Here is a 15013-nt window from a genome sequence, read left to right on the forward strand (position 1 = left end):
GCAGGTCATTGGAGGTAGGACCAGCCCTATCATCAGGCAGAATGAGGCAATTGTCTTGGGCAACAGATGCTGGGAGGGCAGCAGTGCCCCAGCCATTCCCCTTGGGGGATTCCACTACCAGCCCAGTTGGCTTCTATATGTTGAATATGTATGGGTGTGCCATCTTGTCCTTCACCTTGGACAGCAAAATTTGCTGCCCTAGGCTCCTACTGGGAGGAAGGGTGGGATACAAATTTAATGAATGAGTGAATGAATAAATAAATAATAAAATGTCTTGGTCTGACCCTGCTCTGAAGCAAGGGAGTAGTCCCAAACAGTTGGACCATGCTCAGCCCATGATGTGAACAGATGACTGATGTTGCCAGCTGGATTTACGTTAAGGTCTTTTGTTTGATGTAGTTACAGTTGGAGGGGCTGAAAGAGGCAGCCATCTGGCAACTCCAAACTGCCAGCAAGACCCCTAGACCCTATAAAAGCGGTAGACTCATCTGAGTTTGTACAGCTGCCTCACTTCTGCCAATCTCTTCTTGACCCCTGCACTGACTTTGCAAGAGAAAATGCAAAAATAGTGCCTGTTTTTTGTCTAGGGATTACATTTTAGGGTTTTCCCCCTTTCCAAATTTGCTTGGCATTTTCAATAGGGTTGATACAGCTTCTCAAAGTTTGGCATATTTATTTATTGTGTAGCCTTGCCTGATGGAATTGATAAAATACTTTATTTCCCCCTTCCTCCACTTTTTCCTAATAGTTGCTGGGATATGAATGATCAGAGTGGTCCTTGGTGGATTATAAGATTACCAATCCTAATTTCAATTTTAGTAAGTAAATTCCACCTTGAAAACAAATTACATGTTAATGCTGCAATTTTGCACAGTAATTTTCAACTGTAATTTCATGCCCATGGGTTGATCTAGGCAAAGTGCGCTATCATTCATTATTTATTAACTTTATTTATAGCCTACTTTTCAGCTCAAGGACGATAGGATCCCCTAAGGCAGCTAATAACTTTGTCAGTTTAAAAAGAACAGTGTTAGCACAATGAAATAGTTTTATTAAATGCCTAAAAACAGCAGCAAGAAAAGCAAGTGCACCATTCCCACTACATACGGTCCTCAGATGGTAGCACAATGAAACCACCATTGTCTGCTTTCTAGAAGTTAAAATAGATGTAGCTAAATGGGCATCCTTTTACAAAATCACTTTTCATAGGGCTAACTAGCCCAAACAAAAGCAGATGCTGTACCACTGAGCTACAGCCCTTCCCCTGTTAGGACTATCCAGTTAAGAAATTACATGTTTTTTTAAAAAAAGAAATTGCAGTAATGTTTATGAGATTTGATGATTAATTAAGATAACTACTGGAGGAAAGTGATTTTATAATATGATTTAAGAGACAGGATTGTTATATATTGTAGACCTATAACTGATTTGATATGTGACAAATGGGAAGTCAACATTTTATTTTTTTTTGTTTAATCATTTTTGTTTTGTTTTGTTTTTTGTCTTTGAATGTTTTATGATTTTGTTTTCTATGTTTTATGAAAATTTGAATAAAAATTATTGTAAAAAAAATAAAAAAATAAAAAAATAAAAAAAGAAATTGCACGTTTAAAAGTTTATATATATATGCACACACACACATATTACAATTTAAAATATATGTGTATAAACATCCTCTAATGGTATGCTAAACAATTTAAATAGTTGCAAAGAGTTGTAAAATAAATATTAAAAATTAAAAATAGAAGTGCTAGAAATCCAGGCTGCCCACAAACCATATGTGCTGACCCTGTAAACCCTGCATGCTAATCACAGTTTTTTTTTGTTTATTCACTAATTAGGTCTTGGTGAACCCTAAACTCAAATTAGCCTTGGTGATAAATGATGGGCAATAGGCACATTCATTGTAAATAAGTTATGGATGCATTACACTCAAGCCCAACTGTGGCAGTTCTCCTCTTGTTTCAATGGTGCAATGAGAAAGATGATGAAGATGCACAATCTAAATGTGGAGTAGGGCAGAGGGTGGGCAGACTTTAGACTTCTTGGATCTAGTTTGTTTTTTAGTAGAACTCCTAAGATCTACCAACCAGAGCCAGGTACAAAAGGCATGTGGTTATAATTAAAGAACTGGCTGCCACTTAAGCACATTCTGAGCTTAGGGATTTATTTTCACCACAAAGACTGGACTGAGCTTGCAGTCCTTCCACACAACAAAAGCAAACATTTCTAATTTCTCCACTTCACCAGCCTAATTTAGGTGGGAAAAGCCAATTTCTGGCTTCTGTTGTTAAACAATTCTCAGAAAAGCCCTGGAGGATCTGCTGCAAATCACCCCAAGATCTACCTTGCAGTAGGGTCCTGAGGTCTCAAATTGATGTGCATTTTATGGTGTAGGTGGGCAGCACACAGCACAGGTTTGAAGTGGCACAGGCAGTGGGGCTTTGCGGCGTGCCTCAGCAGAAGCAGAAAGCTCCCATGCTTGGCTCTGAGTCAGGCACACACTGTTGCCTGGCTCCTCACACCATTGCCTGCTCCAGGACTTAGCAGACTAGACTCTAAACTGCACCAAGGCAGCAGGGGCTGCATCTATATCACAGCGCACCCAGGAGTACACTAATGCAGCCCTAATTCTCACAATCAGCAAATGGTGCAGAAAAGGATGGCAGCTCAATAGTATCTCATCTGCCTTGCTTGCAGAAGCTCCCAGGCCCGTTGCTGCATTTTGATATTACTCTCACCTCACAGTAAAATGGGCTATTCTCAGTCTTCAATATTGTGCTGGGTTGAAATGATATCTCTCTCCCCCCCCCACCCCATTCACAATTTTATTTGAAAATTGTGAAGCTGCGGAACATTTTGGCGATTTGTGGGAGATGGGGTGAATTTTGGGAGAAGGGCAACACTCACTGACAATCCTCTGGTCTCCATTAAGTTGGCACTGCCCCCCTTGTTTTGACCAGAATGCCCAGGAATGTTTCATCCTGATGTAGTAGTATTCCAGGGCATTTAATGTGAACCCCTTGAAATTCTCCAAACCCCAAACAAATGCAGACGAGGGTTGACAGTTGTGGCCTCTGACCACCACCACCCTCCCTGCATTCTGCTGAAGTTTGACCTCCATCTATTTGTGAGACAAAAATACCTCCCTTCCAGCCTAACATATAGAGGAGTACAAGTAAGCATTTTCATTGGATGGCGAATGATGTCATGTTGTGTGAAGTCATATTTAAATGGCTGTATGTTGTCCTTTGGTAATAGTGTCAAACTGACCTGTTTACTTCTGGTGTTGTGAATGGCTCTCATCATCAGTTCAGCATGTTAGAAACTTTTCCCAGTAACATTTTGGCCTCGGAAAAATCCTTCTTGGCAAGCTTTGGGTATTCCGTGCTGTGTGCCTCCTCTGATCTTTTAAATTAGAGATGTCCTGTACCAGACTGTTCCCTTGGAATGCTCAGCACTTGGCACAGTGAAATTCTAACAGAATCCTCTCCTCTCTTTCCTTATGCCAGCCTTCCCTAACCTGGTGCCCTCCAAAAGTTTTCGACTACAGCTCCCGTCATCCCCCGCTTGCACAGCCAATGGTCAGGGATGATGGGATTTATAGTCCAAAACATCTAACGGGCACCAAGTTAGGGAAGGCTACCTTATACCTGTGAAAGTGATGTTTTATGCTTGGAAAAAACAACTGAAAATCACGAATGGCTTTTGCAACCCTGCAGTTACTAACCATCAATCAACCAATCATAGTCCTACTCTGCATTTCAGCAACAGCCCCCTAGCGTGGCTTATGATAAGACCATGCAGTGATCAGATCGTCTGACAGACTGGAGAGATTCAAATCCTTGCTCAGACACAAAGCTTTCCTATCTGACCTTGGGCTGGAAATTTTAATCAGGGCCAGCCCTACCATTAGGCAGAGTGACGGAGCTGCCTCACATATCTGAAAGCACAATAAACGATTAGTTATTCAGTTTACTTTTACTGCCAAGGAGAGGTGCTTTGGATTTTTTTTCTGCTTCAGATGCCAGAATAACGTGGGTGGCCTTGTGCACAATGAACATGGGGAATGAGGCACCATTTGCTGCTCACTTTAGGTTGCAAAATGACTTGTGCAGGTCCTGGATAACCTACCTCACAGGGTTATTATGAATATAAAAATATGATGATAATATATACCACCTTGAGCGGGTATAAACATGTAATAATAAACAAATAGGAAGTCAATATAAAAAGCCTACTTAAGTTTTGCTACTAGATTAATCCTGTAAAAAAAACACATGCCCATGGTTTTAATGAACAGCAGTTGTGAGTTTTTGAGGCCATTTCCTTTTTTATTATATTGTTTTGTCAATGTTGTCTTATCCTACTGTTTTGCCGCTGTTTTATTGGAAAGGCTATTATGCCTTCTTCCAATTAATTTATCACTGTTATTAAATGTTTTATTTTAAGCCCCCTTGAAAATGTTTTTATATAAAGGCAGAATATAAATGCTTAAACTATATATAGAAATACAGTTTAATCAATCATCATCCCTAAAAGTCAATTCATAAACAAAAGCAGATTCAGGAGCATGGGAAAGGCCACCCAGTATCTCATCCTTCCCTTCAAAGGCTAAGCAGAATAAAAATGTTTTAGTGAGCTTCCTAAAAACTATCAAGAAAGGGCCCCTGCACTGGGGAGGTCCAGAGAGAAAGTGTCACAGTCAAAAAGGCCTTGCGCATAAGTGGCTGTAGTCTCACTAACACTGTGATGCCTTTCTACATGAAGAATTATAGCACTGAACTCATTGGCACTAAGTCATGCGTAACATGAATTATTCAGCTGCAGCTCCATGCCCATGAACCCTAAAGCAAGCCCTGTTAAACACAATAGGGCTTGCATCCAATTAAACAGGTACAGGATTGCACTTGTAGGCCACAAGTCTGTGCATACTTACTTAGGAGTAAGCCCCATTGAACACAGTGAAAGTTACTTCTGGGGGCCATAGCTCAGAGTCTGGGCATCGGATTTGCAAGCAGAAGGTCCCAGGTTCAATTCCTGGTGTCCCCAGGTAGGGCTGGAAGAGCCTCTTACTTGAAATCTTGCAGAGCTGCTGCTCAATGAGTACGGCGTTGGACTTGATGGTCTTATAGGCACCTTCCACCTCTGTGATTCTATGAACCAATGGTCTGACTCACAATAATGCAGCTCCCTATGTTTCTTCCTATGAATGAACATGTGTAGAATTCTCTGTAAGGAGTTTTCTATTCAGTTCTTCACCAGAACATATGGCAACTGATTAATGCATGGTTTGGATAACAGAAAATAGTGTGCGAATTTACTAGTGCACTCGCTTGTTCTTTTCTAGGTGAATTTTATACTTTTCATTAGCATTATAAGAATTTTACTACAAAAGTTGAGATCACCAGATGTTGGAGGCAATGACCAGTCCCAGTACAAGTAAGTGAAACTTCCCAGGGGTCTCCCTATGTCTTTTTTGAGCTGGGTGTGTGTGTGGCTGTTGGCAAAACAGAAATTGTGGGATGGGGGTCCATTAAGCTCTGATTCACCCTGACTTTTTTTGGTGTTGTGTGTGTGTGTATTGTTTTTTAGGAGACTTGCAAAGTCAACACTGCTGCTTATACCACTCTTTGGCGTTCACTACATGGTGTTTGCTGTCTTTCCTATTCGCATTTCTGAAAACTATCAGATAATTTTTGAGTTATGTCTGGGATCTTTTCAGGTAATTTCTTTCCCAGTTTTTTTTTTTTTACAGTTATCCTTTATTATTAGGCATTAACTCATTAATATTTCCCATTTACAGGGCCTGGTTGTTGCAGTCTTGTATTGCTTTCTGAACAGTGAAGTAAGTTTTTATTTAATCTCTTGTGATAATAAATAATGGCATCAGGATGGGCTGTCGCTCACTGGTAGAGCACATGCTGTTGCATTTTCTTGGGCTTTCGAGGCTGATGTTTTGTGAGGCAACCAGCCTCATTGGGCATCTCTCAGCACCTCAGTGTGGCCCACTGCTGTGCTGACATTGGTCCACCCCCACGTCTGCATATCACCTGCCATTTTAATTACCCACAGTGCCCACAACGCAGGGGGAGGTGCTGTTTTAATACCCTACAATGCCCTGGACTAATATTTCATTGGGGCATTTGGGATGATTAATATGATGAGTGGTTCGCAGCCACCCTGCACTGATTTCTGTGCTGCTGCTGCCTACCATAACTGGCAGGTAAGCCCCCCAAGCAGTGCACTGATATAGTAGAGGGCCCTGGAGAACATTTTGCTGGGGTGGGGGGGACAAATTTGGATTATGCCCCAGTGGACTGAATTAGAGGACCAGGAATTCTTGGCAGCTCTGTAGTTTAGCGGCTACTGTTTCTGTGCCAGTTCAGAGGCTTCCACTGTTAGTGTTATATATCTAAAATCTCTTCCTCTAAAGCAGCCTTCCCAACCTTTGGGTCCCCAGATATTGCTCGACTACATTTCCCATAATTCCTGACCATTGGCCATGGTGGCTGGGGCTGATGGGAGTTGTAATCCAGCAATATCTGGGGGCCCAAAGAGTTGGGAAAGGCTGCCCTAGGCCAAGTGTGAGGAACCTTTGTCCCTCTAAATGTTGCTGAATGACAACTCCCATCATCCCCAGACAGGATGATCAATGGTCAGGGATGATGGAAGTTGTAGTCCATCAACATCTGGGGACCCAAGGTTGAAGAGCACTGCCCTAAATGAATGATTATCCAACCTCGCTGCATGTTAAAGCATTGTGTAAAAAGAAAAAGTATTGTTGACATTTCTGAGCTTTGCACAGTGGTTTGCTTTGTTTACATGTAGGTACAAAGTGAACTAAAAAGAAAATGGCGGAGTTGGTGTTTGAACCAAAGAATGGGCAGAGATTACAGACTTCACAGCTATTCTATTTCTCGAAATGGCTCAGAAAGCATCTCCCAATTGCATCGTAATTCAGCAACTCAGTTTTCTCTCCAGACTGAAACTGCAGTGATATAAGCCATGTGGGTGCCTGCAAAAGACTATAGGGCAGATCGCTGTATAGCTCAGTCAGCATGATTGATTTTATAACTTCTGTAGAGTTTTTACTCTGTTTTTCTCTACATGTCAACCTGGGGGGTGGTCTAGCAGTATGAGGATGTCCTTTGAGCTTAGCCTTAGAACTTGTTTTCAGTCCTGGGATTCATATATCCTCGGAGCATATGAAGTGGTGTATTTTAATGCATTTTTATTAGCTGCACCTCTTTTAGAGATGTGACCCCTCTCAATTCCAGTCTGAAAATAGTTGGGATTTACTGGATAAGAAACAAGAAGAGAGGCCTGCTGTATCAGACCAGTGTCCATCTAGTTCAGCATTCTGTTTCCAACAATGGTCAGCCAGGTACCTCCAGAAGGTCACAGCAAGACATGGAGGCAAGGGCTCTCTCCCATTGTTGCCATCCAAAGCCAGAGATATACTGCCCCTGAACCTGGAGTATGTATAGAAACTGTCGTGAGAAGCAGCCATTGGATAGCCTAATCCTGCAGCAAATATTTCCCTACCTGGGACCTAGTCTGTTCTGTTGATGCAGGTTATGATATAAACCCACAAGGTTATGCTAGGCCTTGGCCTGGTTGCTACTGCTAGTCCCAAAGGACTTGGTCCAAGTGTGGGGAACCTCCACCTCATTAGTTGTTCCAGGACACTCCATTTGGCCTACCAGGCCATTTTGATCAAGCCACACCACATTAAGTGTGGGGTAGGTAAAGACACAGCTGGGCCAAAGGAGTTTGCAGGCACTGCCAATCAGATGATTGGCAGCACCTGCAAAGCCCTTAGTATAGTACTTTGCAAGTGCCAACAATCAGCTGGTCCAAACCTGACAAAGCCCATTAAGGTAATCTTCAAAGCATGATGGTACTTTCAAATCTGGCAAACTCTAAGAAGCCTATGAGTGGGCTTGGATAGGACTTCACTGCTCAGAAGGCAGGTCCTTGCTATGACTAGTAGAAGCAAAAGATGATGAATTTATATGACAATTATTATTTGTCTGCAATATCTGTGTATGGTAGTGTCATGTAAATACTTAATTTTTTCCTTCTGCTACCCAGGCAAAGAATGCGGATGGATTTTTTTGTTCAGAATGGAACATTTTTGTTCATACCATTCACTGGCCTGTTTTTCTCTATGCCTATAGTTTGGCTGTACCCCTATCACAGATTGTTACGTTGCACTTTTAATTTGTATATGATTTTGCCATCATTGCTTCATTTGCCCTCTCAAGATGACATTGATGTAGGTCCGCTATTATTGAAAAATGAGATGGACTGCCTTCAAGTCGATTCCAACTTATGGCGACCCTATGGATAGGGTTTTTATGGTAAGCAGTATTCAGAGGGGGTTTACCATTGCCTTCCTCTGAGGCTGAGAGGCAGTGACTGGCCCAAGGTCACCCAGTGAGTTTCATGGGTGTGTGGGGATTCGAACCCTGGTCTCCCAGGTCATAGCCCAGCATCTTAACCACTGCACCACACTGGCTCTCCTACTATTATTACTGGTTTACAAATTGGAAACTGTGGCTGGGAGCCATTGATTTGGCTCAAGGTTGCCCAATGAGTCTGAGACCAGAGACTGGCCTTGACAAACAAGCCAAAGTGGGAAAGGGGAACGACACTCGGGCAAAAATACTAGAGAGGTATGTCAACCAAAACAAAATAAACACACTTCCATACACAAAAGGTATAGCACCCCTGCCTCTTTTTATCTTCCCTAATCTTTAGAGTAATCGATTTCCACACTGCAAAGACTTAGTTGAAAATAACCAGTTTATACTGGTCTCTAGGAGGACAGGGTTCATTTTACCAGCCTTCCTACATCAGTTGTGGAACATAGAAATGAACATAGGAAGCTGCCTTATACTGAGTCAGACCATTGGTCCATCTAGCTCATTACTGTCTACACTGATTGGCCAAGGCTCACCAGAGTTTCAGGCAGGAGTCTGTCCCAGCCCTAGTGAAATTGGACCCAACCTCAGTCAATTATATCTTTAGTCACATTCAATAAGGGCTGCAATCCTACACCCAATTACGTGGGAGTAAGCCCTAGTGAACACTGTAAATAATAGGACTTTCTTCTAAGTAGCTATGGACTAAATAGAGGATTGCTCTACATCATGCTGCAGTTTGGAAACCAGCAGGATCAAAATGCAGCTAAGTTGTTAACTGGACTTTTGCAGGTCAGAGCATACAACTCTGTTATTTTGTCATCTTCATTGGTTGCCAGCGTGTTTCCAGGCTTCGCTTCAAGTGCTGGTCTTGAACTTTTAAGTCCTAAATTGCATATGCTCAGGATACCTTATAAACTAAGGGTAGGGGACCTTCTTTCAGCCAAAGGGCCACATTTCCTTCCAGGCAACCTTTCGGTGGTCACATGCCAGTGGTGGGTGGGGCCAGAAGAAAAGTGGGTGGGACCTGTTTCTACACACACTCATACATCCTTCTCTGGCCAGCAAGAAGTGTTATCAGAGTTCAAGGACACATTCTAGCCACTCAAAAACACACAAGGAACCCTGAGGGATGTGGCCTGGGCGCAGGGGGTATGGCCCGAGTAGAGCTCTGAGGGGCAGAAAGAGAGGCCTTAAGGGCTGCATTCAGTCTCTGGCCTGAGGTTCCCCATCCCTATTATAAACAATTCATTTCCATATGAACCTTCCTGACCACTGAGGTCAACCTCAACGGCCCTATTACATATTCCTCATCCTTTGGAGCTGTTGTGGGTGGGCATGAACTGAGGGGCAGGACCTTCTCTATTGTTGGTACAAAGGTTACAGAATGGCCTCCCCAGGAAAATCTACCTGGTTCCATCTCTGCTTACTTTTGGGCAGGCAGTAAAAACATCAGTCCAGCATTCTTGGGATTTTTGGTACCTTGTTTGATAGGTACTAGGCTGCGTACACACCATGCATTATTTCCCCCAAAGAATCCTGGGAACTGAAGTTTGTTAAGGGTGGTGGAACTGCAGCTCTGTGAGGGATAAACTACAGTTCCCAGGATTCTTTACAGGTGAAATGTGCTTTAAATGTATGGGGTGTGTGCAGCCACTGTGTTCCTAACAATATGTTGAGGCTGTTTTAGTTTTTAATGTTTGCAATGTGGTCATTTTTGTATGCTGCATTTTTTAAAACAAGAAGAACAAATGTTGAGGTGGCTTAATAACTCACCACATTTTAAAGGCGTAAGCTTGTTTTAGCTGCAAGAGACTTACATAGCTACCCCTGGGGAGATTTGCTGCTGTTGTTTTAATGTTATTTTGATATGAGTTTTTCTGTTAGCTGCTTTGAGTTACTTACAGTAAAAGAAAAAAAGGAGATTAATGCTTTCAGATAAACAAACTTGCATCTCCTCTTACAGCCTCAGTCAGTATGCAAAATGCAGCCTTGAGAGAAGGTTCTCCTGCTCCGGAACACTACATACTGTGTTTTTAAGAAAGTGACTCTTTTTTAAAAAAAACTCTGCCTTTTGGGAAATAGTTATATGAATTAAGAAGACCCCAAAGGTTGCTATGACTTACAAAGAGGTTTACCTGAGTATGTTTCCAATTAACTCTTAAAGCAATCTTCACTGACCTGTCACTTTCCAGATGTGGCTGGGGCTGATGGGAGTTTGTAGTCCAAGCTTTTTGGAGAACACCAGGTTGGTCCTGCCTGTCTTAAAGAGTTATGTGTTTAGATGTTTCATCTTCTACAACCTCCTTCAGACATTCATCCTCAAATTAATGTTTGTGTGAAGAGGAGAGCAGGGTCATATTGGGGGCTTGGGGGGTAAAAGTCTATAAAGGGGGCCTCATTCATGCATGTAGACTCCCCACATTTTAGAACTCTGATCATGCAGGATTCTAAATCATAGGGGGAGCCTGTCTCTCTGTGTGGGTGCAGGCTCCCCTTGCCACTCACCCCCCTTGCTGCATGGATGCAATGACAGGGGTGGGGCTACTGGGCTCAGCCTCACTCTTCCCATCATGTGATTGTTAGGAGTGGATGCGGGAAGTTTGTTTTGGATGTAAAACAGAATCTCCATGTGGGGAAATATGGTCTGAAATTGACTAGTGGACCAACCTTTCATTGGGAAAGTTATTGGACTGTATCTTGATCACATGATTAACTCTATGAATGAATGAATGAATGAATTTGCATTTGGAATGAATGACTGTATATACATCATGCAGGGGTGGGGGACCTGTGGCCCTGCAGATGATGCTGGACTGCAGCTCCTGTCATTTCTCATCAGCCCTGACCATTGGCTCTGCTGGCTGGGGCTGATGGGAGCTGGAGTCCAGCAACACTGGGAGAGCTCCAGGTTTCCCCCATCCCTGTTATAATATTTCAGTGATCTTCTAAATTTCTCATTTTATGACTTATGCATTTTCACATATGCTGTCTTGATACTAATTTACTGTATTCATTTTTTATGTCACTGCATCATATATGTCTATTATATTTTGTGTCTTTTTAAGTCTTCCTTTTTTGTCAGCTTGTTATTCCCATATTTAGTTTTAGTCGACTTAGGCCTTTATGGAGAGGGAGATTGTGAACATTGCACCTTTGTGGAAAGGGAGATGACGACGACAACGAATTGTAGCTTTTATATAGTGCTCTGGAATATTTATAGCACACCACCTACATTATTTCATTAATCTTTACAACAACTCTGTGCTGTAGGTCAGTATTAGTGTTCTCATACTACTGGTGGAAGGCTAAAGCTGAGAGATGGTGATTTGCCTAAGGCCACCTAATGAGTTTGTGGCAGGGATAAATGTTAAAATCAGGACATCCATTGATTCACAGCTCAGTTTCTTACAGTGCAATCCCATGCATGTTTATTTGGATGAAAGCCTCACTGAGTTCACTCCCATTGTGTGTGTGTATAAATAGCACTGCACCCTTAGCCTTTACACTAGCTCTGTATGTTCAGAGTGACTTTCTCTTAATAAGTAGCTGTGACCTGAACTTCCAGACATCTTGGAATAAAAAGCATGGTTTCTGGATCAAAGAATGTGGCTAGCACAAGTCTTTTTGTGCAATTAAAGCTCACAGTGCTTTTTGTGACATCCCCCCCACTTGATGCAACACCACTTCTAATGTACTTTTAGTATCATTCCTTATATAGAGATTTCTTTTCCAGTGTTTGTTGCATCTACTGAGCTCTTTTCCATTTACGCTGAAGTCCATTTTTGTAAAAAGTGGAATAAGAGAGAAAGAGAAAGAGAAAAACTATCACAACTATTGTTTAGAACCCACCCTTAGGACGTAACCCTTAGGACGTAATAATGGAGACTGAAAAATAAAGCTGAAATAGCAGGGGCCAGGCTGCTGACTTGTCCAGTGTCTGAGAAAGGCACTATTTGGCAAGAGGAGCAGGCAGGCATTTGGACAACTGTGTCCTTCCAGCAGGGAAGGAAAAATTAACCAACCTTGAATCATTCCTAGCCTTGGAATACTTACTGCTTTAAGCCCTCCACAATAAACAACAACAATAATAAAATATTTTTATAAAAAAAACAATTATAAAAAAAAGAGAATTAAAATCTTTGCCTTGAACATCTAGGAAAATCTTTACCTGATTCCATCAGTCAACCAAAATAAAAAGTCCTTGATCAGCCACCTAAAAGGATATACGCCCAGTTTCTATATCCATTGTGGGATCGTGTGCTAAAGCTTTTCCTGGACTGCAAGGTGTTCCATTAATGTTTGCCAGCTTGCCACCCAAACACAGTGGACTACAAGCATAACTGAGGTTCAAAGGTCACATGGTTCAATCAGTTCAGCCCCCATGCTCTTTCTGTGGTTCAAGAGCTCGCAGGTGCAGTCCTGCAGGCCTCTGTTTCGTGCTCTGTGTCCTGGCTGGCTAGCCACAATGCAGCTTTTCCAGCAGAGCCTTTTATTTTTTTCACCTTCCTTTTCCCACCAAATTGGCATTTTAAAGTAATGGGGCAAAAGGGACATTGATAGGCCATAACATTTTGCAAGGCATCAAATAACCTCTTCCTGAATTATTAATTCAAATAGGTGTTGTGCAATATGCTGTTATTAGATTTGGTCATCCCAAACTCATGTCAAAAATTTCTTTTTGTATAGCTTTCCCGCCAAAATATATTTCATAATTTCATGTTTGGAACGTAATGTTTAGTATATCAAGTTATAAATATTGCTGGAACTTAATGGGCTATGTAAATACTCTTACTGTAATACCACTTTATATCTGTGTTCTGCTGACGACGACTTCAGACCTAGAAAGGCCTTTTTTTAAAAAATAAAGTCCAACAGGATCCCTTTATAATCACCATAAAAGGCATAAACTGAAAGGGGCTTTTTTTTAACCTCCTGTCCTTATGCAGTCATTGTAAAAGGCAAGATATGAAGCTGACAGGTTCTTATAAATATAAGTGTGCCATGTCTACACTCTTAAAAGAAAGGAGTGTGGCTGTGTTTATTTCTGTTGTCGCCTATGACCACATCTTTTCTAAATAATAAATGCAAATACTGCTGTGCTCTCTACAAGGACTTTTTTAAACCTCATACAAGGACTTTTTATCTTATAAACTGAAGTATTAGCAGAATACCACAGACAGCAAACAGCATGTAGATTTCTAGAAAAGTGATTCACAGTTCAGCGTTGAACAGTGAGATTAAAGACCTCTCCAAGTGTTTCAAACAGAGCAGGTTCTTATAAGGCCTATTTAGCATTACCCTGTGGGTGTAAGACAAATTTGCACACATTCCATGGGCTGAACTTCACCAATGCAAGCATTTGTGCACGAACAAGGGTCACATGTCCCACAGGTGAGGTGATCCAATTTAAAGTACTAGCCTCACAGAATGCCACATGGGTGATTTTTTTCTTTCATGCCAAGTGTCACATTTAATTGAGCCATTGTGACCCTCCCTCAAGTGCAATCAAAACAGTTCAAGCTTCCCCAGCTATACAGCCGATTCATACTCTGGATGGTATTCAATGGCATACTTGCACTACTACAAAGATTAGCACTAGCGCAGTGGGTTGGACCCCTCCTCTCATAAACGCCCCACACCATCCCCAAATCTGCTCCAAGGTTTGGGGGAATCTACAGAACAGATTTAGGGCCCATGCAAGGGAAGAACATTCTGTTGTGCACAGAGAAATCCTTGCACTGACAGGATGTTCACCTCAGCACTACACTGAATACAAACCTACATGGTTTACTATATGCTGTATAGATATAGTATATGCTGTATACTGCAGTGTGTCCTCATCCCAAAGTTGCTGAAATTCTCACAGTTCCCACTGCAATCATGTCTCTCTTCTCCCACCCAAAAGGTTCCTACTATTTAACACATTTTTGGCTGTTTTTTCACACTTCTTTTTCTCCCTTTCCCCTGCTGTGTGAAAAAAAGACTTGCCATTTCCTGTTTTCTAAAGCTGCTTCTGCTCTTGCTTTGCTGTCCTCTCCATCCAGGAGGGAAATGGTTTTGAAAAGTGTTTTGCAAGAAACAGGAAATTATTTAACTTTTTTCATATGCCAGAGAAAAGAGAAAGAAGGCCCTCCAAAAGTCCAGCAGACACATCCTTCAGTAATTGCTTCCCTGTCTGCTCCCTAACTTCAGGGCTGCCCAATCCTGAGCAAATGTCTTTGGGAGTATGCTCCATTTACTGCAAATGTGTTTGGTTGGGCATAAGGCTCTTTTCCCATTGTACAATCTTCACCAAAGGCACCTAAATTGCTCCATGGCTCAGCAAGTATTTGAGCCAGCGTTTCTCACACCTAAACCCTTTGGGCTGAGTCTGAACTAAGCTAGTTGCACTTAGTTCTAATTGAAATCAATGTGAAAAGTTAATAACTAAGTTCAGTTCCATTGACTTCAATGGGACCTAAGTGCTACTGACTCTGGCTGCAAACCTGACCCCTGTTCCCACCCACCACCTCCCTTCGGGGCTTCATGGAGTGGTGGAGTTGATACTTTTACTACCTATCATTGCTCATATGGCATACATT

The 15013-nt window shown here is 42.0% G+C and overlaps 1 protein-coding gene across 1 annotated transcript in view; it reads left to right on the top strand.

Moving 5' to 3' along the window:
• Positions 1-8096, top strand: part of VIPR2 (vasoactive intestinal peptide receptor 2) — an 80453-nt gene extending 72357 nt beyond the window's left edge. Inside the window, exons 9-13 of the mRNA XM_061585691.1 lie at positions 749-818; positions 5351-5442; positions 5596-5725; positions 5807-5848; positions 6832-8096. Coding sequence (XP_061441675.1) covers positions 749-818; positions 5351-5442; positions 5596-5725; positions 5807-5848; positions 6832-7005 — 508 coding nt within the window. The 3' untranslated portion in view covers positions 7006-8096. The remainder of the gene's footprint in view (positions 1-748; positions 819-5350; positions 5443-5595; positions 5726-5806; positions 5849-6831) is intronic.
• The last annotated feature ends 6917 nt before the right edge of the window (positions 8097-15013 follow it).

Source organism: Rhineura floridana, chromosome 10 (genome assembly GCF_030035675.1).
Source record: "Rhineura floridana isolate rRhiFlo1 chromosome 10, rRhiFlo1.hap2, whole genome shotgun sequence".
NCBI classification, from domain to species: Eukaryota; Metazoa; Chordata; class Lepidosauria; order Squamata; family Rhineuridae; genus Rhineura; species Rhineura floridana.